At 40.2% G+C, this 26,515-nt stretch overlaps 1 protein-coding gene across 1 annotated transcript; it reads right to left on the bottom strand.

Annotated features, from left to right (window-relative positions):
- Positions 1 to 167: 167 nt before the first annotated feature.
- On the bottom strand, positions 168 to 26,515 carry col17a1b (collagen, type XVII, alpha 1b). The gene is made up of 54 exons (XM_028604239.1): positions 26,469 to 26,515; positions 26,361 to 26,411; positions 26,110 to 26,217; positions 24,290 to 24,525; positions 24,107 to 24,163; positions 23,873 to 23,908; positions 23,621 to 23,671; positions 21,889 to 22,038; positions 21,041 to 21,604; positions 20,489 to 20,572; positions 20,300 to 20,368; positions 19,686 to 19,844; positions 19,175 to 19,267; positions 19,034 to 19,078; positions 18,796 to 18,939; positions 16,730 to 17,215; positions 16,554 to 16,604; positions 16,396 to 16,413; positions 16,247 to 16,273; positions 16,080 to 16,133; positions 15,884 to 15,988; positions 15,114 to 15,158; positions 14,090 to 14,125; positions 13,878 to 13,931; positions 13,740 to 13,775; positions 13,625 to 13,651; positions 13,455 to 13,517; positions 12,006 to 12,041; positions 11,726 to 11,797; positions 11,588 to 11,614; positions 11,426 to 11,461; positions 11,278 to 11,313; positions 10,975 to 11,055; positions 10,809 to 10,844; positions 10,654 to 10,710; positions 7,873 to 7,923; positions 7,696 to 7,755; positions 7,552 to 7,611; positions 7,425 to 7,451; positions 7,229 to 7,288; positions 7,029 to 7,115; positions 6,011 to 6,049; positions 5,758 to 5,874; positions 5,550 to 5,669; positions 5,336 to 5,440; positions 4,637 to 4,780; positions 4,424 to 4,534; positions 4,141 to 4,332; positions 2,556 to 2,705; positions 2,233 to 2,469; positions 1,490 to 1,654; positions 1,275 to 1,355; positions 1,089 to 1,172; positions 168 to 1,002 (listed from the first exon to the last, which is right to left on the bottom strand). Exons 1-54 carry the CDS (start codon positions 26,513 to 26,515, stop codon positions 947 to 949), a joined length of 5,223 nt encoding a protein of 1,740 aa, XP_028460040.1. The 3' UTR covers positions 168 to 946.

The raw sequence follows: 26,515 nt of genomic DNA, 5'->3' as shown, positions 1-26,515 counted from the left end.
TAGATTTATTTGTGCGTCTTTAAATATATTGATCAAATGTCAATAAGTTCAATCATGTAAAACCATCTGGGAACATTTTATAATTTATTCTTTCCAACACTTAGAGATATAAAGAAAATATAAATTTCAGTGCACTCTCATACAAAAATATACAATCCAATCAGTCATTTCTTGAGTGATCATCTCTTTCAACCATGCAACATTTATTTATTTTTTTTACCAACAAACCTTTCAAGTAAGTCATCAGTCCTACTGTAATCAAGTTCACTCCCTGCTGCATAAATGACCCTCACTGACTGCTAATGATGCATTGCTATATATATATATATATATATATATATTTAAAAAATGTAAAATCTTTTGTAATTTGTATGGGGTGAATGGATTACTTCAAGGGGTCTTTACAGCTGGAGGTTGGCTTGATTTATGTGGATAATCTGACAATAATGTATTTCTATGAAACATTGAAAGGTTACTTTGACAAATTAAACACGTATTATATAGTCCTCAATACAATATAATCCTCAAAAAACAATAAAAAAAGTACACCTCAAGTTACACAAGCAGTGGGAAAAGATGAAAAGTGCAATTAAAAGATCAGCTATTTATTGCTTAAAAATAGATATTCTCTTAAACAAAGCTGCTCCCTGGAGAAAAAGCAAAACAAGTTTGAATGCAAGCTTCTAACTAAGCAAAGTAAACATTATACACCCACATATCAAAAAGAATGAAGTCTGTGTGACAAAGACACTGACCAGCAGCTAAATCCATACTACTCTACTTGAAGCTGTTTTTAAAAAGACTTTTTGGCCACTTCAATTTTCTCAAATTGTTCTGTGACTTTTCTACAGATAGCAACAATAAGGAGCATTTTGCCTAGTTGCATTTGCTACAGTTGAACATCTAAAAAAATAAAAATGAAATGTGACATGATCCAGTAGTATGTTTAGGCACCGCTGGCGTGACGGCGATGCTGACGATGACGACCAACCACATTATTGCCTGCAGTGGATGAAAAAAAATGCAGTTACATGAATGTAACACTCGCCATTTTTTTATGTGAATTAACGACATTTGACTGAAGTTACCTGCATCCCTCTTCTGCACTGTGTGTGGAATTTGGAAAGTGTATGGCCCTGGTGTTCCTGGTAAACCTTGGTGCCCAGGATCACCTGTAAACATACAAAACTCTCAGACTTGCTTGTCTCAGTCGCTCCAATAAACACATTACTCTGGAAAAATACACAGTGTTTCATCAGCTGTTTTAAATGTACCCTTTTCTCCTCTGGGTCCTGGGTACCCTCTCTCTCCCTTTGGTCCAGGGCCTCCTGGAGTTCCAGGGATGGTGCCATAGGCTGCGCAAGAGCAGAAGCACAGATTCAGTTGTGATGAAGCAACATTTTCCAACTACACTTACATAAGCCTGGTTTTCCATTGCTGTAAGATTCAACTTGAAGCAATATGTGGAAAATCATAACGGTATCCTCACTTCTGAAGAACTCCATGAGGTCAGCTGTGACGTTGCCGTAGGAACCGATGACGCGGCTCTGACCAGGTGGTCCAACAGGGCCAGGTGGACCAGGGGGGCCCTGAATCGCTCGTACATTCGCCCTCCAAGGACCCTCAACCAGGTACTCCTGCAGCAGGCCTTGACCTAGAGGTGGGTTATTATATTTATATCAAAGTACTGAAGTGGCACTCATCATCAACTTTTTCATCATAGTTGTCCAGAAAAGCAGCAGCAGTAGTAGTAGTAGTAGTAGTAGTAGTAATTAAGTCAGTGGTCTGACACTGTGGGCACCCCCTCAGACAAAATTGAGAGCTGTGGGCTACAACTTGGGCTCCGTTTTAGCCGATATTTGTATCATTGTAATCCAATGTATCCATGGACATACACAACATGTAGACAACTATCACTGAATTACTTTGATACTGAAGAAAACTTAAAAAAACATGATTTTCAGCAGATCTGGATTTCTACGATTCATAAACATTTATAATAATTTATAGACATTTATTTGCAACATCTGAGATAATGATATCACCCGAAAGTGCAAAGCATACCCCAAAGCATTATGGAAATTGATGTTAGAGCATATTTATAGTAGATAGAACATATATTCCAAAAAATATGGGATGGGGAGGGTGTTTGTGTTGTTTTGGGGGTGCCCATAGTGTCAGTCTTAGACAACCCCTGCCTTACATAACTACAAAAGAAATCTCTCGACTCACTCTTGATGTAGTCTGTAACTTTTATTGCAACGTTGGCGACGGTGGAGTGGTCCAGTTTCTGCGTGAGCTTGCTGACATGGATATCTCTGTGCTCGGAGCCGTGTTGAGATTCACCCTGAATGTAGCTCTGGCTCTGCGTGTGGCTCTGGATGTAACCCGGCTCTCCGCGATCTCCCTTCTGACCAGGAGGTCCTGGATGGCCCGGAGGTCCGATGATAGCACGACGAACACTGTCACCTGAAAGATAAAGTTCAACCGTGATATCCACACTCATCTGTGCTCATGTATCTTTAATCTGTCTGTGTGGGATGTTAGGAGCTTACTGGTCAGATACTGCTGAATTTCAGTGCGGATGCTCTCCCGAGGGAAGTTTCCACTGTAGGAAATGGATCCGCTGTAACTGCCTGGTGGACCCTGTGGACCCTGTGGACCTTGAGGACCAGGAGGGCCGGGAAGACCTCTGAACCCAGAACCTGAGACAGATTCAAGTCCACATTATTGTACAAGTTGTACACAGCAAGATGAGGAAACCTTTTGCAATTCCATTGATGGTAGACTAAAAAATAAGGAGTGGACAAATAAACAACCTTCAAAATTACCATAATGTTGAATGAACACCTCTTTAACTGAATGTTAAGCTCAAAAAGGTATGCTTGTGCTGTAATGCAGGGCTGTTGTATTGCATTACATTAAAGAGGAACTTAATAACTTCTGAAAATTTTGTTTTTGCTGACCTCCAGTGGTTTAACATCTCATTGCAGTGATGTAGAGGGGAACTCCAGGGTGTGTCAGTACACCATGTAGTCATTATTGGGTGTGGTTAAAGGTGTAACAGAGCACCCTTCTGGTTTGCTTATATTTAAATAATAGATATTCAACCTTTGCACCCAGTCAGTGCATTTACATTCCGTTTAAAAAAAAACGATTATATTCAGGTTAAGGCAGGTTACCCGATTTCTCAAACGGCATGTAAACACTTGACCCCCGTTAAAGCAACATTAAAGCAGTTTTCCCGCTTCAGTCCCCCTACAGGTTGGAAGCGAAATTGTCCATTACCGCTGTCCTAATGTGTCATGATATCTCATTCAAACTACAGATCCTTTACCCAATCCGGCAAACTTGCATAATGTAATGTAATGGACAATTCCGCTTCCGCATCTTTGTTAGATACCCTCTTAGTCAGTGCTTGGACACAGACATTAGTAACGGGGAGAGTGTAGACTAACGTGACTAAATAGAACTACGTGTGAAAGTTACGGACATGGCGGCAGAACCAGAATCGGATCCTGAAGAAGGAGGAGAGTCTCCTGCAGAACCTGAGACTCAGAATTCAAATGTTTCGGCCGATGATGTAGAAAGCCGCGCCGATTTTGACCAGCTCACCCGGACACTGAAGGCAGGATACATTCAGAAACCCGTATCTCACGCAAAACAGCATGGGTGTTTTTTTTTTCCAAGTTTGTATGCATGTGGAAGCACCAGAGACACAAAATAACACCCCAAATCCCAGAAAAGGTGATTTTTTTCATAATATGGGCACTTTAACACAAGTGTAACATGTAGTGATTGAGGCTGATACTGCCATGTTGGAAAAAGGTATGTATTTGCAATAAATGTGAGCATTTCAGAGTGTTTTGCTGTGTTTTTTTTTCCCATCCAGTTGGTGATTTAAAGGAAACAAATCGGAAATGCATCTGTAAACACAAACACTCTACCTTTGGTTTACACATAAATGTTTAATGCTGTTTTCAGTTAATATTCTCTCAGGGAGGCAGTTATGACAGTAATTAACTTAAGGGTGCTATAAATAATATACATAATATTATTACCCTTTGAACTGTACTTTATATAGTGGAATAAGTTGTTGCCTATACAATACATTATGTTCATCGTCTGTGTCGGACTCACCCTGCAGGTAACGCTGAATTTCCTCCAAGCTGTAGCCCCGACCTCCCGCCCCCCCGTACACAGTGGCAGTGGAGACTCCAGCTGGGCCCTGAGGGCCGGGAGGGCCAGGTTGCCCTTGGACACCCGGAGGACCCGGAAGACCAGGATTACCGCGTTGTACGGCAGAGCTAATCCATGAGCGGAAGTCTGAATCTAAGTAGATGAAGATACAAGAATGATGATTGACTAACTTTTCACTATCAACAAGACAGTTTCTGTCAGTGAAAAAAACACAGTGACTTACGTTTTATTAGTGCAGAATAGTCAATAGTAGCAGTAGTGATGCCAGATCCCCCTGCAGCAGAAGGCCCAGCAGGACCGGGTGGCCCGGGTGGACCTCTAGCAATGCCTCGTTCTGAAAATGATAATAAAAGAAATTTGATTGATCGAAGACCAGGCCTTACTTCCGGGGTTATTGTTTTTCTGTGTGCAGATTTTCAGTGCAACATGTGCTCACCATTCATGATTTTGAAGACATATGTGGCTATCTCCTCTATACTATAACTGCCTGAAAATCCTGCCGATGTCCCTGGTTGTCCTGGTTGTCCTGGTTGTCCTGGTGGCCCTGGTGGTCCTGACAAATATCTCCTCACATCTTCTCCTAGACAGATCACAGCAGAGAGACACAGGTTGTATCTCATAACCCTTAATTGATAGCTCCTCGACTCCTCGGTCCTCGGCTGAACCGGAAGTTGTTCTGTCCCTCGAGAGCATCGAGGAGGGATCATCGAGGAGCTGTAGGCGAGGATACACGAGAGCAGCCTTCCTGGAAGCCGTGCAGCTAAAAGCCATTGCTAACTCCGCCCATACAGCTGACGAATTCAAGTGACGCTTCAGAGTAGAGGACGTCTCATCTCTCTAAAACACATTTGCTCGTTGCCTCTCTCCTCCAATGATTTCCTCGCGTCTCTCCCGTGCCTCCTCGGTGGGAGGGACGAAGACGCGAAGAAAGGAGGCAAGTGGATACTCAAGGAGGCAATTTAAGGCTCATGAGATACAGCTATAGTTTAACCTGGAGCTTCCTCTGAAAAAGCAAGTCCTCAAAATGTTTTGCCTTCACAGTCAAATGAGATGAAGCATTTAAGACACTAGAGTGCAGCATGGATAATACGTATCTGATACTATTTGGCTCAGTCAGGATACGTATTGCACTTACTCTGAAGCATGGCAATGAGACTGCTGACCGTCAGGGATCCATAGCCCATAGGACCAGGTGGTCCTGGAGGACCCTGGACACCAATGCTAAGGCCTGAGTCCGAACCTGAAATTGCACAACACAGCTGAAGGTAACCCCCATTCGGCCATAATTATGCCTCATACATACACACTATCATAAGGAATATGCATTCTGGAGAGAAGCACAAGCTTACGTTGCAGGTATGCAATGATACGAGTGGAGATGTCCTGAATAGAGCCTGAAAAGCTTCCAGGGATTCCTGGAGGCCCGGGTGGACCTGGAGGTCCGGGGATACTAGACTGTCTGCTTCTACCTGCATGGAACAAATAAAACAGTCATACTCTGTTCTGTCAGCCCTGGCAGGCTGTAAGCATCGGACATTGCTTCAGAAAAACTCATACTTAGATAGTCAGTGATGTACTGTCGCATCTCACTGGAAGAAGCGAAGGAGCCCGGCTGGCCCGGAGGGCCAGGAGGACCTGCAGGGCCAGGAGGGCCTGAGGTGACTGAGACCGAGCCTGAGGAAAAATTAGATAGTAAAGACACTAACAAAAATATAGATATTTAAAGCCACTTTGGACAATTTGTGTTTTTACAAGATAAAAACACTTGACTTTGTGTAGTATTGAAAAGCAGAATCATGATTTTCTCTACCTCTTGAAAAGCCAGGAACACCAGGAGCTCCGGTGTCCCCTTAGAAATGATAAACGACAACAAAAGCATTATCGTTATGTGACGGACACATGCGGACACAGTATTTACTCTGAAATACAGACAGTAAAACATTGACAGCATTCACAGATTTCTAAGTGTTGGTAATCTATATCCACGACGTTCCACTTCAGGGATTGTTCCGTTGCCGACGGAAATTCCGGATTTCACTCATTTCGGCCGGATGTCCGCTACCTTCCGCTTTCTTTGTGTTGGAATTTTAAACTCTGGTTGATTTATGAGGACTATGGTAAACTGCTCCTCAGATCTCTGCAGGGTAAATCCAGACAGCTAGCTAGACTATCTGTCCAGTCAGAGTTTGTTGTTGCACAACTAAAACAACTTTTGAACGTTCACGTTCCACCAAAACAAATTCCTTCCCGAGGCTATTTTGCAGAGGTGCCTTAGCGCCGCCCATGACGATTGTGATTGGTTTAAAGACATGCCAATAAACCAGAGCACATCCCGGTGTGCTGGTAGGACTAGCCAGTCCAAGCAAAAATCCCCAATTATGCAGCACGTTTTCTTAAAAAAATGCAATGGAATATGCGGGATATTTATGCAATTTTATGCAATGAAATTGCGGGAACTTGCAAATATTGTGGGAACTTGCAAACTGCGGTTTGATGAAAAAGAGAAAAAAAAAGTGATTCCCCCAACACCCTGCTTTTTGATGATGTTCACGTCGCATAATTACGTCACTTCATAACGTTCCCAAGGCAACAGGGGAAAATGGCTGCTCTTGTGTGAAGTAAACGTAACATTTTTCAACTTTCTGCTAAGATATATGTGACTTTTTCGCAACAAAAATGCAGAGATTATGAAATCATGCAAGCCCTGCATAAATATGTGGACTTTGGCTGATTATGCATTGAATTATGCGATCGCATAATCGCTTTTTTCTGGAGGGACTGACTAGCCAGACCCTCCTAAACAGTGCTGTGGAGGATACTAATGGTACCTTTAAATCCCTGTGGTCCCTGTGGTCCAGGAAGTCCCGGTGGACCTGGTGGTCCAGGGATCCCATGTCCTCCACCATAAGTTGACACTGTAAGAAAGAAATGAACATAACATTTTTCACACTGTGCATTAAGCCCAATAAGTGTGGCTCTCTAATATAATTCTAATGTGATTTAGTATGATTTATTTTTAAATGTTGACCTCTCTCAGAGCTTCCTGGTCTTCCTGGGGAGCCTGGCACACCTTGTTGGCCTGGTTCGCCTGAGACACAGATGATGATACCAGAGTTATTTATGCTGCAATGGATTTGATCAAAGGGAGGCTCATAACAATCTATATTGTTGTGTCACGGTCACAAATTCTTGGTGAAAGAAAACAAAAATAGAAAGACAGTTACCTTGGTATCCTCTTGGTCCAGGAGAACCTAAAATAGCAAGAGATATGTTATTACTAAAACTAAAAGAGGTGAATTTTCTTTAAATGAGGCATACAGTCATACAGAGGTCTTCTGAAAATCTGATCACCTGTTGATCCTTTAGGCCCAGAAGGCCCAGGTGGTCCTGGTGGTCCAGTATAAAACGTTCCTGTCAGAAGAGCAGTGTTGAAATGGTTTCTGTTGCTGCTCATTACATATTAAACCCACATCAAGTTTAGATTTCGGATCATACCAGAGCTGGATGCAAAGCCCGCCTCTCCTTTGTCTCCTTTGGGTCCTGGAATTCCATAACCTAAAAAAAAGATGATTCAAGTTTGATATAAAGAATGGATGAGCTCCACATAATACCAAACACACTGTATGATGCACTTGCCTCAGAGTCTATATTTGAAACAGCTCAAATACTTGCCTGGCTGACCTGGAGGCCCAGGTGGTCCTGGAGGTCCTTGTCTTGAATCTCCTGATGAAAACATTTTTAAACCATTAGTCAGTGACACAATTTGAAAAATATTACGAGAAGGCTGCAGTCATTCTCAGATGGGGGGGTGGTAGAGCGAGAGAGAGAGTGACGTGATTAGCTTCGGAGCTAGTACCGACTCTAGAGGCATAGTGGGAGTAACAAAGTGTCTCCCCTGTGCTTTCCATAGACAGTAAAATAAATACAGTGACGCCATAGACTTCGATGGAGACCAGTGTCAAGTCTATTACAAGCACTTTTCCGGTGATGGCTAAGAGTACTGTGCAGCTGCTGCAGCCTCAAACTGAGCTTCACAACGTAGATGTGACGTGAGCAACCTGTCTGAAAGTTGTAAGTCTTCTGGTAGCTGTGCCAAGAGAAATATCAATCATTCTGAATCTTGCAGAGACGGAGAGCGTGAGTAGGAGCTGTCCATGAGCGTAGGAGCAGGAGCAAAACGTTGCTGAAATATTTTGTTCCAATGCTTTCATGGACTCTCAATGGGCTTCTCCCTTGACTGTATGCCTCCTTGTCCCCCCCGCCTGCGAGCTTCTCCTGACTATACGTTAATTTCTCTACCGTGCGACAGAAAGTCGCGTAGTTATGACATAATCGTGAGCCTATTTTTACAAAAACGGCTGCTACGGGGACATAACATAAGATACAAGGTATTGGAGCCTTTTATACATTGTAAACAATGGATAGAGTCTCGCTTCAGATGTAAAGTTATACGCTGTCAAAGTGACGCCAAAATGAATGGGAATCAATGGAATACTAGCGGAAGGTGATGGCTTGTTAGCCTCAGAATAGGAGGTACGCTTTCCAGCTCTTTTTTATTTTTTTACCCCCTTGGTGCTTTCTGACCACAGTCGGAAATCTGTGGGAGGAAAAGTTAACCCTCTCCTTGATTTCATGTTGTTTATGGAGAAGGAGAACCATGAAATGAGTCAGGGAAATGCAACGCCACCAAGCCACGTCCGAGCAACGTGCATCGCCGCGACGTGTAGTTACATTTTTCAAGAGGGGCACGTCAGGCTGCATATGGTCTGTGTCTCCACGTACCTACATATGTAGCCCAGGCGTAGATTTTACGCAGAAGAATAAATCACGCTTAAGTAGGAAAGAGTGTAAAGTCAATAAACTCAATCTCACTTTGTACTGTTTTTTGCATTATTTGCATTAGCTACCATAAGCTAACAGTAATTTTGTTTTCATCCCTCTTCATACTTCTACTCCACTACAGCTAAATTTACACTGTTACGTTTTGGCTTTTAAGCACAGTTTTGAGCCAAAAGCGATCTCCGTGCACATAAGTCTTTAGTAGAAGAATTAATCTCCGTTTAAACTAACACGCCCAAACCACATATCTTATGAACATTTTTGTATACTGGGCATGCGTGTGCTGGGGTAAACAGGAGGCAGCATTTATAATCCGCCCGTTGCTGGTAGTTGCCATGGTAACATTAGTAGCTTAGTCTCAGAGAACGAGACGTCATGACTGATAAGACCCAATCAGGCAGCGAAACGTTGGCATCGGTGTCTGTTGCCAAAGGTCTCCGTTTGCGGCTGTTGAGACTGCAACACAACAACGCGGATTCAAGTGTTTTCAAATGGCTCCGGTTTATGGGCTCTGAAACACCAGAGCGGTGGGAATGTGAGGTGAAAATGTAGCAAAAGATATTCGTTTTTAAACCAAAATGTTGCAGTATAAATGTAGCCTTAGTCACTATACACACATTCACACATTTTACTTTACAAATTCAAATTTTTGATAAAAAAAAAACATATGAAGTGCTTATAAGATAAGATATTTTGTTATAAATTAAACTACTCCACAGTTTATACAAGTAGAGCTGAAAATTCATTGATTAACAGAGATTCACAATTTTTCATGCAAAAATGCCACATTTTATGGTTCCAGATTTTCAAATGTGAGAATTTGCTGCTTTTCCTTTCAATTATTTTAATTTACCTGGAATCATGTTTTAACTGTTGTTTGGACAACAACAAGCATTGTGAAGGTGTTACTTTGGGCTCTGGGTAATTCTGACAGCAATCTCACTTTTTTTATTATACAAACAACAACAAAAATCTATTAATTAATCTAGAAAATAATCTGCAGATTAACCCACAAAAGTAGGCTAATGATCAATAGTTGCAGTCCTATAAAAAAAAGTTAAAATGATTAGCTCCACCTCAACCAACTACAGCAGTAAAAATGCTGCTTACACATCAATACGGGAGTAGTAATAATATGATGATCACAGTGGCCATTTTACTGCATGATGTCGCTGTCGGGTGAAAACCTTCTATGTCCAAAACCGTTGCTTTTCAGGAAATATAAAAAGGCTAATTTGAAAACATTGTATTGAGTTTATGTCAGATGAAATCGCCTCATCACTGTATATTTGTAAAACCTACAGACAGACGTAAAGGTTGACCAATAGCATTGATTTATGAAAAAAAAAGATGAAATATGGAGATAGGAGGTTTCTTCCATACAGCGACAATGAGTACTTTAAATACTTTAAATACTGATTATACGTACATGCTTTTACAAAAGACTTTAAGTGCATGACTTTGACTTGTAATGGAGTATTTTCTACACGGTGGTATTAGTACTTTTACTATGAGTGTATTCTGCAGATAACGTTACACCCCAGATGCAGCAGGTTATTGCTCACCTGTAAACACTGTATGTCTAGTAGAAAATCATCAAGAGAAAGTACTTACTCGCTGTTATTACTTGTTCTCCCTGCTCTCCCTTATATCCCCTGTCCCCTTTAGCACCTGCAAAAACAAACAATATGCAGCATCCATGAGACTTTGATGGCTACATATCAGATCTAAAAACCTTCTTTTGGGAGCAAAAAAGAGCAATGCCCTACCAGGTTGGCCAGGCAGACCAGCGGGGCCAATGGGACCTGAGGAGATAAAGCAACAAATACAACTATAAGTATTGGTACTACTGATATATTGCAATCATTCAGGGCAAGATATGCAGAATGCCGAAGGACATCATCTGGCTACTTTGTGGGCTGTCGTGGGTCAGACCTGATAATCCTGGAGGTCCTGCAGGGCCGGGAGGACCAGAAGGCCCAGGTGGTCCTGGGATGCCAATAGAAGTGGAGCCAGCTGGAAAATAATTAAAGCGATGGTTAGATGTCTATAACTATAACCTAATCAATATTATGTTAAATTATACATTTTATAATCCCCAGGGACTACGGGCCAAAAATAGCAATTCTGCTACAACCTGGTGCAATACATCTCTCCTTGTTCTTATACAAGGTTAATGTTTAATTGTGCATTATCCCTGTTTAAATAAAATGGCATTACATTATCATGATCTGTTACCTGCATTGATGATTCTTCCTGGTTGACCTGATTCACCTAAAACCGACAAACACATGCTACATCAGACGCACAGACTAATAGCACAAAGCACATGGTATTTTAGAGAGCATGCACTTTCTGCAGCAGATGGCCCTCCAAATAGCTATACCTTTGGAGCCTGGTCGTCCTGGATTCCCTGGTATCCCTAAAAGCAAGACGCAAGTACATTTTTAAGTATTGAGAGCATTAAAAGCAAAGAGAATTAATAATAAAATGCCACATAAATAATAATGAAGCTACAATGTGTGTTGTATTAATAGTAGAGACATACCTGGTGGTCCTTGAAGACCAGGTGTTCCTACAGAAGGGGAGATATGAATATGTCATATCTTTGATATTCATCCACAAATGATAATGTTAATATAGCTAAGGATCCAATTTTATAAGAGTGACATCAGGCTCAGTTTACCTGGAAGTGCAGCATCTCCAGGAGGCCCAGCAGGACCTCTGAGTCCAGGGGGCCCGGCATGACCTTGGTCACCTGAGGGTCAAAGAAATATATAATTTATGAGGAATCGTGGATTTTTTTGTGTGTCTAAAATACTAAATGTTCAGGAACGGAAAGAAAAGCCTTATTTCACTCACTTGATTACACTCTGGAGTGTAATCTTCAATGTTATGTCCTTGTACACATCAAAATGATATTTAAATAGCTGTATCTGTAATGCTTATATAATGACTAATTTTACCTTTTGATCCCTTCAATCCATCGACTCCAGACAACCCTGATGATATAAAAACAAACAAATATCATATTGAATATCAATCAATAAGTCACTCTACACAACAAACTTCTGTTGTATAGCCAGTTGTTGTTTTTTTTCAGCAATTGCTATTCCTTAAATCAGGGTTCTTCAACGTTTTTTAAACCAAGGACCCCTTAACTGAAAGAGAGACAGAGCATACTATATTGTATAAAATGAAGTTGCATATTAAACTGGGCCTACAATAATGTGTAGGGTGGCCTAAAGCCTTTATAAATACCTTTTTAGTGCATAGAATACTAACTTGTCAGCATGATTTTATAAATCATGTTTTAATGTTAAACATACATGTGGCACATTGAATCCTTAGGACATACTCTATCTGTGGATGGCCTTAGTGACTACCTCTAGGCCAGTAAGCCTATAATCAGTAGGGATTTATATTTGCTAATAATATGTTGGATTCATGTTAAGACATTTTAATTTTTGAAAAAACTTTGAAATATTAACAATAATTTGTTGCAGTCTTGCAGTGACTCTGAGGACCCCCTAGGGGTCCCGGACCCCCTGTTGAAAATCTCTGCCTTAAATGAACAGTAAAATAGGCTTTATGAGCAGACTCCTCTCTGCTGCCCCCTGGTGGAGGTGATGTTATTTATTTAATACTCATGTTCCTGCCTGTAAAGTTGTAATGATTTCACAGTATAATAAGATAATATAATAAAAGGATAAAGATAAGTGAGCTATAAAGTTGAATTTTTATTCTTTTTATTCTATCTTTAATTCTAAATAGTTGATTTAAATCATGTATAGTATGTTGATTAAACAATATCATTAAGTGCTTTTTCCATTTTTTTGAATGGGTAACATTTTGTCACATTTATCGCAATCAAGTCACATTAAGAGAAGACTAGAATAGAATAGTCTTTTTTGTCATTGTACATGTACTACAAAATTGAATGCAGTTCTTTCAGTGCAGAACATTAGTAAAAGTACAAAGCAGGTAAATATATATATATATATATATATATATATATATATATATATATATATATAAAGAAGTAGGTTATTTGTTAAAAAGGAAAGTTAAAACACAAAACACAGGCATGCCACACAAACAAGACATCACTGGATGAGTCATCTTTAAACTTAAAACTCAAGTGGCATTAAGTTCAATAATGGCTCTTGGATAATAATTGTTTTTCAGTCTGTTTGTTTGTGTTTTAACTGTTCTGAAACGTCAAACAGAGAGTGTCCGGGGTGTGATGGATCTTTGAGCATTCTCTGGGCTTTTTTGGTTGGCTTTCAATTAAAGTAATAGTCCAATATTTTTCCAAAATGTCAAACTGTTTTTTATAGTTCAGAAGCACAATACTATAATCTGAGAGTCTGAGAATGAGTATGTTATCTGAGGCTGGAGGTCCTTTGACTCACCCATTGATCCTTTGAGTCCTCTCTCTCCAGCTGGCCCTTGCAGACCCGGTAAACCAGGATCACCTGAGGAGTGGGACATCTGGATTAGGAAACTGCACAGAGAATATAAAATGACAATTGAATAGATTCAAATATAGTTAAATTCACAAAGCTGTAATGACCTTTCACACCTTTGAGACCTGTGTCACCAGCTTCACCTAAAATAAACATGAATTAAATTACAGTTAGAAACATTCACTGAAAAAGGGAAAAGTCCTATAAAAACTTGATGTAATTACAACAAACCTTTAAGTCCTTGGAATCCAGCAAGCCCTCTGTCACCTGCAGAGTGAGAAGAGTGACTGTGAGCAACATTATAGTTCATATAAAATAAACTAACCATACATCTCAGTGCATTTAGCAGTGGAACAGGCAGTGACCTACCTTTGGGACCAGGTAGCCCTGTCTCGCCACGGAAACCCTGAGCACCTGGTTGACCTACAGTTTAACAAAACATCTCGTGTAAAATGGCAGGGATTAAGTCACAGCCCTGCTAATGGTATTTTCAGTTGGTACATTTGAGATACAAATTTACCTCAGTGGGTGTTTCTGGAGACCATAATGCTCTACATGAATGATAACAGAGAGAAACTGACCTGGTACACCAGAAAGTCCAGGAATTCCAGATGTGCCTAGATCATAAATTAATAATTATTAGAAAGGAAAAATACTGTCGAACAAGAACAGCGATTAAATAATGTGGAACTAAAATTGAAATTAAGAATTATCCTAAAAGTTGCATTGAAATCTCACTTTTTCTTTCTTTTTTATACTTTGTTATTAATTAAATCAATTGGTTATATATTGTGATTATGTATTTTAACTGTTTTAACTAATTGGAAAACATTAATAATTGTAATACAGTAGAACAAGAGAAAATAACATAACTAAAGATGTGTTCTTAATACAGTGAAGCCCAATAAACGTTTACATTAATGCATCAGAAAAGACAGGAAAGATATACTGTATTATGCAATTATTTTTGCATATAACTCTAGGTACTCTATATGTGTACGTGAAACATGCGTACATAAATGCTTCATTATCTTTAAAGACAGAATTAAGCAGCACTTTGTAATGTGTTTTTCTTTCTGAATTTGATATTTAAATTGGTTACTTTCTTATTTTAACAGAACAAAAGGATAGGTAGAATAATTATGACATTTAAGTCAGCAGTTAGAGAGTTATAGACAGTTTTATTCATGAGGAGGGACACAGAACATATTTTTGCAAAGCGTTGGTGCTAGTGAAGCATTGAATTAATGCTGTTGGTGCTTGTAATTTAAGTAAGAGAAAAACATTTTCACATTGAAAACACCCCACGTGTGCACAAATGTTTGTGATATGGTTTTCTAACAACTAGAAGAAGCAGCAGGAACTTAAAATTCATCATTTGGGGCATTTTATTATTCTTAATTGCTGTATGTATCTACGTCAAGGTAGTTCTTGTTTGCTTTTCACTGAACAACATGGAGGCTTAATTCACAAACTGACTCTATGCTGCCACCTGGTGCCATTTGTAGTTCATACACCATGAGGAAACAAACCGATGCACATTTTGTCTGCAAATAAAACCAACAGTATTCTGATGTTAAAACACAGAATGTTCAATGATCTCACCTTTTGGTCCAGCCGGGCCGACAGGCCCAGGATCCCCAGGAGCACCTGCACAAACCAAACACATAAGATCTTGTAGTGACACTTTTAAGATAGACATTGTTGTGTTATAATAAGTAGCACTAAGACACACAAAGCAGTGTTTTCCCTGGGTTTATCAAAGACTTAGGTGCACATATTTGGCGGAGGGGTTTAGGGGCCTTTCCTCAAGAAAATGTGATGTTTTTCCAAAAAACTAATCATTTTGGACAATTATTATCACCATATCTGTGTCTAAAACTTTGGAAAAGCTAGAGCAGATAATAAATCAATAACACTCAAAAAGCTCAAAGACAAAACTTGCTAAAGAAGTCCAACTACAATAATTTAACCTTAGAAAAGTCTTTTAGTTAGTTTGATGTTTTTTTGCATTTTTTTGCCTCGTTTCACATTCATTCATCTTAAGGCTCTGACACACCAACCCGATTATTGGCGGTTATATCCGGTTTTCATTTTTTGGGCAACAATACAGATTAGCGCCACCTGCTGTTATGGAGGCGTATTACGTTTTGCACACGCGCAGAATGTACACTCAAGTCGGCTTTGCTTCGATGTGTTCTGAGGCACTTTTTTGAAAGACAGGAGCCGAATTATCAGTCCAACTGCCTTTTCTGCCGACGGTTGGCCATCGGGTTTAGGTGCTGACAAAAATGGCTCAGGTGCTGCACCTAAGACTTATAATGGCAGGGAAAACCCTGCAAAGGTTGTGTTACTGCTGGGAATCTAAATCCTACCTCTGTCACCTTTCACTCCAAAGCCTGGAGGTCCTGCCTCACCTCTGGGGCCAGGCGGGCCTTCACGACCCCTGATGCCTGCTTGCCCATCCAGTCCATGATCCCCTGATATTTTACATATAAGTAAATGTCTAACTGTTAATAGGCTAAGCAGTGTACTTGCATCAAGTAGTTTGAACTGAAGTGTTCTCTGTACCTTGGCTTCCTTTCTGTCCTTTTGGACCCTCAGGTCCTGCATGTCCTGGAGCACCTGAGGTCAAAGGTCACAGTCAGTAAAATGACACTTCGATGCCACAAAACAGTCCTGAAAAAATGTCAAATATTGGTAATGACTCAATGAAAATATTAGCCATCATTTCTCACCTTGAAGTCCAGGGAAACCAGAATCTCCTGTGATAAGTAAAACATGCATATGATTATGATGAAAGTGCAAATTAGCTGACAAACATACAGAAATGTATTACAAGTGAAAAATAAAAAGATTTCTAGCACTAAGTGAATTTCTTCTCGACCTTTAGATCCAGGGTCCCCTGAAAAGAATTAAAATATATATATATAAATGAGTATACATTAAACACAATTCCTGTTGATTAACTTAAAAAAAAGGGAAAATGTTTAGATTTTATGAAAGGAATAATATTTGAAATTCACAATAATATTTGAATTTCACCTTTAGGTCCAGGCAGCCCTCTTTCTCCCTGCACTGATGATGCTAGAAAAGCTGAGACAGAAAACAAAAGTTCAATGAACATGCAGCGTGTGTGTGTGTGTGTGTGTGTGTGTGTGTGCGTGCGTGTGTGCATGCTTGTATTCGTGTAGTCAGTATATATGTGTACATTAGCCTACCTCTGTATGACTGTGATTCCATTTGAGTTCTTAACATCTTCTCGATGGTTATCTGAAGATCGGCAACGTTTACGTATCCTCCGCTCAAACCGGTTCCAAGGCCAGTACTGGTACTGGCACCTCCAACACCTCCAGCAACTTCCCCGGTGGCCCCACTGGTGCCAGCAGAACCACCTCCAATGACATCAATGCCATTTCCGCTGGTGGAGCCGTCAGCACCAACTGCAATCACCATTCGTGTTTTGGAACTAGAGCCTCCACCTCCAGCTCCAGCCGTCCCTCCAGCCGCCCCTCCAGCCGTCCCTCCAGCCGCCCCTCCAGCCGTCCCTCCAGCCGCCCTTCCAGCCGTCCCTCCAGCCGCCCCTCCAGCCGTCCCAAAGATGTTGATGTCATTGTTACCTGACAGCCGGCTAGTTTGGGCAGAAATCACCGAGGACTCGGCCTCCAGCGTAGCCACTCGATTCTTCAGCTTTCTCACGTCCTCAGCTGATGAAGGGACATCAGAGTTTTGTAAGATAAACATACAATTCAGAACCTGAATGCACCATTCTGACTGACTTTTCAATCAACTGAATTTCCAAGCAGACTGTAAAAAGTACAATTAAAATAATCAATATAACAAATCTATCTTTAGAATAGGGTGGGGTTGTATTTGGGTGGGCAACCCAAGTACATTTTATATACAGTGTATACATAACACTGTACTATATAATTAATCAAAATAATAACAATCCCCTAAAAAACAACATTGTCTGACTCCAAAACATTTGATTACAAAATATTATACATAGTAACCCTAACCATTAGATGTGATCACAGATCAAAGCCAAATCCTCATTATTTTCAGGTTTAATTCAGTGTGTAAATGAATAGACAACAGTTAGCTTGTAGTTCACTACCACCCTTATAAAGCCTCCCTCAGTCATCTGGGGTCATCTGTACCCTTTAATCCCCCTGATGGCGGGCCTGCCACCACATACTGCCAAAATCTCATTAGCTAAAAATATAAAGGAAGGATTTTTACAGTCTGACAGTGTGGAGTCCCCCTGAAATTTGAGACACTGCCCAACAGGAAGTATGTTGACATGGAGTCAGTTAGCTGTGGGCTACAACTTGAGCCCCAGTTTTTAGCCTATATTTAAAATGTTGGCAAACTGGCACCATTACCTGTATGCCGAATTAGCTATAATCATTTCCTGTTTGCAATGTACCCATGATGTATAGCCAACTATCACTGGATTTCTTTGATACTAAAGAAATTTTAAAAACATGACCATTATGAGGCAAGTTCTGGGGTTACAAGAATTTTCTTTTTTCTTTGATTTTTAAACAGAATTTTCGGAAGTTCACAAACTTTTTACTACCATTTCATATTTAACTTATTATGTTATATTGTTTTATGTCACTGAAAAAGAATTACCAAAAGCCTTAAAATATAAAGTTTTTGGTTATACCTTTAACCTACCACAGAGCGAGTTGAACTGGCGGTTGAACATTGTGTACTTTCCGACAATGATACAAAACTGATCCTGAAGACAGTACATAATACTGTATGTACTGTACAGGATCTACACTATCAAATAATTAGTCAGTAACTGCTCAACAGGTTTTGGCGTGCACATGCTTACATGCAAGTTGCTAACATGTGCAACTTCCAGGTTCTCTTTTTATCACATTTCTATCAAGAAAAATACAGATCAACAACTCTGCTGCTGCAGGAAAAAAAACTGAAGTCTCTGATGTCATCAAGCAACAATTTCTGGAGCTGCTCCACTGACAATGAATGCCAGACCGACCTTATGGCAGTGGGACAGTACCCACAGATCAAATTTCCAGGGAGGGGATTACTTTTAGTGTCTCACAGCTCTTAGCAGCACTGTGAAATAATGCTCACCAGCCTGTAAAAGCCGAAACACACATTTTATTGGTTCAAAAACAGTCACTCCCAGGGCGCTTCATTGCAGAGCAGCACCAGAAAGTTTCCCATGACTCCCAAGGTTTTATCTTTGGGGAGATTTTTTATTGTTCCCTATTAAATCTCATTATGCTGTATAAGTCAGCCTTACCGAGTGCAATGAGCCCAAACAGGAGTCCCAGCAGGAGCAGGGAGAGGAGGAGAAGTCCCAGCAGCCATTTCCACCAGGAGCAACACGAGTCGGAGCAGCAGCACAGTCCTCCACCTCCAAAGATGCCGCTGTCTCTGTGAATCTCTGGAGACAGAGAGTAAAGAGTCAAATGCTCACTTTCAAACATTAAAACAATCATCATTAATGTAAATATCAAAATACATGCAATCACAATTACCTGCATAGGTGGCTTTGTCCTTCATTACCACTCCAGATGAGCCGTCTGATGAAGAAATTAATAAAGCTCACATATTTTGTTTCTATAATCAATTCATCATTTTGTTTTAGTTTTCAAGAGATGTTTTTAATGACCACTCACAGTAAGAGTTGCCTGTCTCTGTCTTCAGTTGCGCATTCTCACTGTAACTTGAAATAAGCTTCTCTTTCTTTATTGAATCTCCTGACAGCGACCCTGTAAAATTAGAAATACTTTTTTTTTAAACCCTACTTTTTTGTATTTAACAGCAGAACCACAAAACACAGCTCTTTAAGAGCTAGATAGGAATAAAAGGAAAATAACTCAGTACGTAATTAAGCAAATATCTTGAATTTAAAGAGAGAAGGAAGAAGAATGATAAAGAGAAGAACATTTTTGAAAATATCTAATTTTCTGTCCCTAAGACCAGGAAGAGGTAAACAAATAAATACTGATAAAGGTGATAGTACAGTGCAACAGTACAGTAAAACAGTATAGCTGTTGACTGTATAAGTATGCTTCACAACCTGTTGAGGTCATGGGAAAATTGGGTGCAGAAAAAGTTGAGAACCTCTTTTAGGGTGAGAGAAAATTCAATGTTTCTTCAGAAGGAGGCAGTAGGTAGCTGACTCACCTCCTCCCATCTGCATGCTGCTGCTGCTGGTGAACTGCTTCCCGCTGTCTTTAGCCAAAATCAGCATTTCTGCTTCCCTCTTGGCTGGAGTGTTCTCCTTTTCAGAGATCAGGTACTTATAGTCTTTCTTAAGTGAATCGTCAGTTTGGGATCTAGTGGCTGACAACAACAAAAAACATAGTCAGAAATTGTTAAAGCTATTGTGCGTATAGTTTCTGACGCCCCCATGACGAATTCTAAGTAACAAAACTGTCGGCGCGTCCACATGATACAGCCTTCCGTGATCGTGCACGCGGCCCCACCCCTCCTCCATGCAGTGGCTAGTAGCCAAGAAGGACACGGAGGATTAAAAAACATGATGGACTCTTCAGAAAAGGTAATTATCTTTTTCTAGTCACCGTAAAACACAATCTTCTGAACATAGCCATATTTACAAATACAGAGAGAGTTGTGTGGAGCTGATAGTTTTAATTAGCTATGTAGCAACTCATTTGGTTCAAATGTAACGGACGTTCATTAATATAAAAAAAATTACGCACTAAAGCTTTATAGTTTGAGAACTGTGATCACTTTTTTTTTCAGATTATAGGCTATAAATCACTTGGTGAATTTACTTGTAGAGACTCCAGTGCTGCTGCTGATGAAACCACCACCAGTTGACAAATTCTTCTGAACGCCATAACCTGTAAATGCAAACACACAGTGAGAATGTAAGAAAGGTGCTATTTTGTGTTATTATTGAGTGCAAAATATTTCCTAGTGTCAAGATATTGTGTAAACTGTCAGAGAACATGCTGCCGTACCTCCTAGGTGAGCATTTACGTTGCCTCCACTGGTGGTGAGCACACTGGGAGAGGTGGGAGCCAGATTATTCTGAAAGCCGTAAACTGTAAATAGACATGTAGGGTTTGATTTGATTAAACAAAATTAAATCATAAAATGCTCATTTGGCAAAATGAACACACACACACGCACACACACAATCTCACACTCACACACACACACACACACACACACACACACACACACACACACACACACACACACGTGACATACTTATCCAAATATTCACAAAACAAGAAAAAAAGAAAAGAAAAAAACCATAGACATACAAAGACATACAAAAAATAAAAATGAATTAAAATTAAACAAACTATAAAAAGTAATAGTAACACAAGGATGTGTGCTTGTTTGTTCATTTGCATATTTGTTTATGTCTTACTGTGTCTATAAACAGTACATAATATAGCTAGTAGAGACAAAACCATCAGCAAAACAATTCCTGACTACATTACAAATAAGACCACATTTCACCTGCAGGTACCAGATAATGTTCAAGGGACGTTTGGTCTCACCTGACAGGGACGAGGGTGAGGTGAGGCTGAGCGGCGACGATCCTCCCGCCATGTTGTTGGTGCCGGCGTGGTATGTGTATCCGCTGGTGTTGCCCGCGATAACTGTGGTGGAGGGGGAGGGCAGCGTGGAGGTGGACCAAGAGAAAGTAGGAAGTGTAGCGTCCAGCGTGTCATACTGGCCTGATCTCACACTGGTATCATACTGGCCTGATCTCACACTGGTATCATACTGGCCTGATCTCACACTGGTATCATACTGGCCTGATCTCACACTGGTATCATACTGGCCTGATCTCACACTGGTATCATACTGGGCTGATCTGACACCAGTATCATATTGGCCTGATTTCAGAGTGATATCATATTGGCCTGATTTGACACCAGTATCAAACTGGGCTGACTTGACACCAGTATCATACTGGCCTGATTTCAGAGAGATATCATACTGGCCTGATTTGACACCAGTGTCAAACTGCCCAGATGTCAGACCGGTATCATACAGGCCTGATGTATCAATGGTGTGGAACCCGCCTGATCTCACACCAGAGCCAAATGAAGTTGAACCTGCAGTAGAGAAAAGACAAAAATGTAAGGGTCTCTTCCTTTCATGCATAACAACGCATTGACATGTATTCCTTGTGTGTTGTTGTCCATAACAGGAAATGAGATACTGTAAGTCATTTTAAATGTCTGGGGTTTGAAACACATTTATCTTTCAGGAAACCTGTCACCTAAATGGCATGCTAATACACAAGAGGTCATTTTAAACCACAAGTCTTTAGGAAGTCGACAAGGAGTCTGTGCATGTAAAGTATGTGCATGTTTGTGACTCTGGTGGGGGTATTTACCCGACTGAGAGGTCACAGAGGTGATGGTCTGGGTTTTAACGCTGGTCTTTTTAGGAACAGGCAGAGTGATGGAGGCGTTGGAGGAGCGAGTGGGGCTGACGCTGCAGGAGCGTCCCTTCAGCAGCTTCTTCACGTCATCCAGCTCCGTCCCTGCAAAACCACAGTCGCACAAACAATGCTCACCAAATACAATACGACAATATCTATGAGCAATTCATTTTGGTGCATGATTTAGTGCAGTTTAGTCTGAAAGTCAGTGTTGGAGTGTACACTAACTTAAGTACTGTACTTCACCAAAAAAAAGCTACTTCTAATTTCCATGCTACTTCTAGGCCTACTCTTATATATTTTTTAGAACCGTAACTACATAAGCAGTGAAATTAAGAAAAAAAAGTGTTCAGGACCTTCAGGCTGGAAGGCAAACTGTGTAACACATAGAACGTTTGTAAAACTTTCATTTTATGCTCTTGTAATGAAGTATTTTCACAAGAGGTGGAGGAAGTATTGAGAATTTTTACTTAAAAAGTAAAAGTAGCAAACATGTAAATGAAAATGTGCTTCAATTATAAAAGTAAAAAGTAGAATCATAACATCTGTGTTATATTTGATTAATGGATTATTATTACCTTTAATATTGTATCTGGTGGAGGTGGGAATCATTTTTCAACAAATTAATATACTGCTTGGTAGGTTGATCAATGCATCATACTCTATGACCTAATCATGTGTTTTGTGTGTAAACTCTTTAAAGTAAATATTATAAATATAGTGGAGTAAAAAGTACAACATTTTACCCTGATATGTATTGAGCTTGTAGTGGTGATGGCGCAGTGGCTGTGACACATGCCTTTGGTGTGGGAGATCTTGGTGCAATTCCCACTGCGATACATCAACCAATGCGTCCCTGAGCAAGACACTTAACCCATAGTTGCTGTGTGTGTGTGCGTGTGCGTGTGCCTGTGTGTGTGCCTTGCTCCAGAGGGGTGTGGCCTCTGACATACAGTATGTAGCAATTGTAAGTTGCTTTGGATAAAAGCGTCAGCTAAAATGACATGTAATGTAACTTGAAGTGTAAAGTAGCATAAAATGGAAAGTACATGTTCCTTAACATTGGACTTAAGTACAGTATGCTATTGGATTGGTATTTCTACTAAAGTAAAAGTACTTTCAGTACTTGGGGTGAAAGTGGCAGAGAATGACTAACTGTTAAAAAATGCGGATTAAACAATAGCAGTTATGCACTCTAGTCAGCAGAGGGAACGACCAGTGTCTGTAAAACTCTGACTCTCCACTGTTTTGTTTCAATTGGGTGGTGTTGCAAACAGTGACTCATGTGTGCCATTGTTGCCACCACAAATCTGCCCCTTCACTTCTTCCCCACATGAAAACAATGCAAACAAACCCATGATCCCCTTTGTTTGATTCTCACGCTTTTCTTTGTGTTGGTGTACTGCACACCTTCTGTCTGGGGGAACTGCACATGTGTTACTACTTGAGATTTCATGGGGGTTAGCATTCATGTCAGAGGTGGAAGAGAAGGAATGTCCTTTGCTGAGCCAAAGCATTTGACAGAATTATAATTCAAAAAACATACTGCTCTAAAGTAACCCTGCAGTGAATTCTCTCTCTGTCCATGGGTTAATAAACACACTCAAATAAAAGATGCTTTGTTGCTTTATGAGGAATTGCATAACGTTCAGCAAATGGATCAATGTGTCTCAAATGGTCTTACATCTGCCGGCGGTGGGAGAGGCACTTTGTAATCTGGCTCTGATCTCACTCTCTGGAAAAAAAAAATTTAAATCACACACACACACACACACACACACACACACACACACACACACACACACACACACACACACACACACACACACAATGGACAAAGGAATCATGATTCAATAAAAAAAGTAAGCCAGGGCAATTCAGAGTTAGATGATGCAGATATAATGAATGGAAGAGGGGAAAAACTATTATTAAATACCTCTGCTTTCGCTCCTCCCCCTTGTGGTGTTGGAGCCTGGAAAGAAAACAGACATAAACACACACACACACACACACACACACACACACACACACACACACACACACACACACACACACACACACACACACACACACACACACACACACACACACACAGACAAATGAGGATAAAGCTGGAAAAATATTGCAATCAAAAAGTATATAATCCCATATAGCTGTCACTCTCACTTACAATAGATTCCATAATCTTTGCGTGTAAACTCTGGAGAGGAATTACCACTCGAACTTCCTAGAAAAGAAAACACAAAGGCAGTAGAGGTATTAACAGCACCCCCAGCACAACAGTTTCCTTCCATTTTCAAGCTTCTGTTTCAGGCGCCCCTGATGCCAACTTGTTTGATTAACAGGATCTCACCATCATAACCTCCTGAGCGGCTGGATATGGTCTTCCTCTCCCGGAAAGCTGGCGACAGGCCTCCTGATGAGCCAGCAGTCTGCGCTCTCCTGGCACCACCCGACGAGCTGGACCTGACCTTTGACACCGAGCTCACGAGATAACTGCTGCCGCCTCTGCCGCCGCCTCCTCCTCCTCCTCCTCCCCTCCTCCCCCTCCTCCGCTTCCATACCCATCTCCGTCTATGTACAGCCCCCCTCCATCATCTCTTCCTGAGGAGTCTCCTCCTAGGTAAACTCCTGAGGAGGAGCTGAAGCTGCTGGTGTTCACACCTACAGAGGCTGGAGGGATGATGCAAGCAAGTTATTTTGGATATCCTGCAACTGGATCATCTCCACACAAACATGTTTATCCCCGTTTCATGCTACTTTATACTTCTACTCCACTACATTTCACAGGGGAATACCGTAGCTTTTAATGCACTACATTCATTTGACAGCTGTATTTACTTTTCCATGATGTTTAATACAAAACAAAACATATGATGACAGTATGATGCATTAAATTAATCAACAGTATACCAATCACTTTATTTCACAGGTCCCGTTATTTGCTAATAGTTTTCCCATGCATTTCCTGAAAAGATCTACGAAATGTATTTGTGTTTAATCAGTTGCGTCAGGTTTATGAATAGTCATTGATTTGCAGAGAAAAATCCAAAAAGGAACAATATTAATGACTGTAAACACAGATCCATTGAAAACCCGAGTAATTGTTTATATACTATTGGAAACTTAACTCTCCATATGTGTTGAACTTTATCCTTAACATTTTTGCATGTTCTGCTGACTATAGGTCATTGGATGTATCAATTCAATATAGTGTCCATTTTCCTTTTAATTAGTACCAAATTACACAGCTCTTCGCAGGAAACCTCAGAAGAATTTACAGTTTTAGTTTCTCTCTTGGAAGCTATGGGAAGTGGAGGAAGTATTTGGTTCCTTGTACTTAAGCACAAGTACTAATACCACACTGTAAAAATACTCCATCAAGTAAAAGTCCTCGATTGAAAATGCTACTTAAGTAAAAGTATCAGAACAATGTACTTAAAGTATTAAAGGTAAAATGCAGAAAAATGGCCCATGTGACTGGTTCTGTTATAGATTATATCATTCGATTATTATTACTCATGCATTAATGTGCAAGCCGCATTTTAATGTTGAAGTTGATTGATGTAGAGCTATTTTTTAACTAATTTATATATGTCTGCACCTAATGATTTTATTATGAATTTTTTCTCAATTCATCGATGATTGATTGTTGGGTTTGTAAAACTTCTGACACATTCACATTGTTTGTTTTTTCCCATTTTTTACTACTGGACAAATAGACCTAATAATAATAAGAATAATAATTACAAGGAAGAAATCAGCAAATCCTCACATTTGACAAGCTGGAACCATTACATATTTTCAATTTTTACTCAACTGATCATCAATTCACTCTCTCAGTTACTTTTCTGTTGGTGGACTAATTGGTTAATAAACTAACTGTGTCAGGTCTAATTGAGTACAGGTATAATGTTGGGCATATATATTTTATAAGCTATTCATACATTGTGTGTACAGAAGTCCTAATTTATAAAGTAACCAGAATACCAGTTAAATAAAAAGTGTCTGGAAGCTCTTAAAAACTGCAAGTGATGTGAAACAAAATCAAAATTAGAACTTCTCTTTCCTTCTACTGGGGGTTAAAAATATAACATTCAGCATCTCAAAACTTGTCCAGAGAAGAACCCACAACTTCCCAATTTTGGACCATGAGTGGAAATTTGCTCTCACATGAAGAGAAATAAGTTCCACTGCTGTTCTGGGTTAAGACATTCTTCTCCAAGCCCAGCCCTCCAGCACTGCTGGACATATTCCTGTGAGTTGATCCACTGGTTCCCTCTAGCAACGAGAAGACACAAAGCAAAACAAGGAGAAGCTGTTACTCATTGGCTACTTCCTTTAGAACTGCTCGGCTATAATTATTGTATTATGTGTTTGGTTTATAATTAAAGCAAGCATGACAGGAAGAAAGAGGCACTCACTTGGTGGTAGAGAAGTCAGTCTGGTCGTGGAGGTTACAGTTTCTGTCACAACTGAGCACATAAAATAAGAAAGAAAAGGATTGCTGTATTATCCTGAGGGTTATCTACAGGTGTGGACTGGAGTGTTGAATGACTGGCATGGTGATGATTTTCAT

Source organism: Perca flavescens, chromosome 17, assembly GCF_004354835.1.
Source record: "Perca flavescens isolate YP-PL-M2 chromosome 17, PFLA_1.0, whole genome shotgun sequence".
NCBI classification, from domain to species: domain Eukaryota; kingdom Metazoa; phylum Chordata; class Actinopteri; order Perciformes; family Percidae; genus Perca; species Perca flavescens.
The sequence above is the reverse complement of the archived record's forward strand: the minus strand, read 5'-3'. Positions and strand labels throughout refer to the sequence as shown.

Coding starts and splice junctions, on each gene's coding strand:
- col17a1b (XM_028604239.1), bottom strand. CDS start 26,515: ATGAAAATCATCACCATGCCAGTCATTCAACACTCCAGTCCACACCT. Junction 13,776..13,877: donor AGGGCTACCTGGTCCCAAAG/GTAGGTCACTGC, acceptor CTCACTCTGCAG/GTGACAGAGGGCTTGCTGGA. Junction 4,781..5,335: donor TCTCATTGCCATGCTTCAGA/GTAAGTGCAATA, acceptor TGATCTGTCTAG/GAGAAGATGTGAGGAGATAT.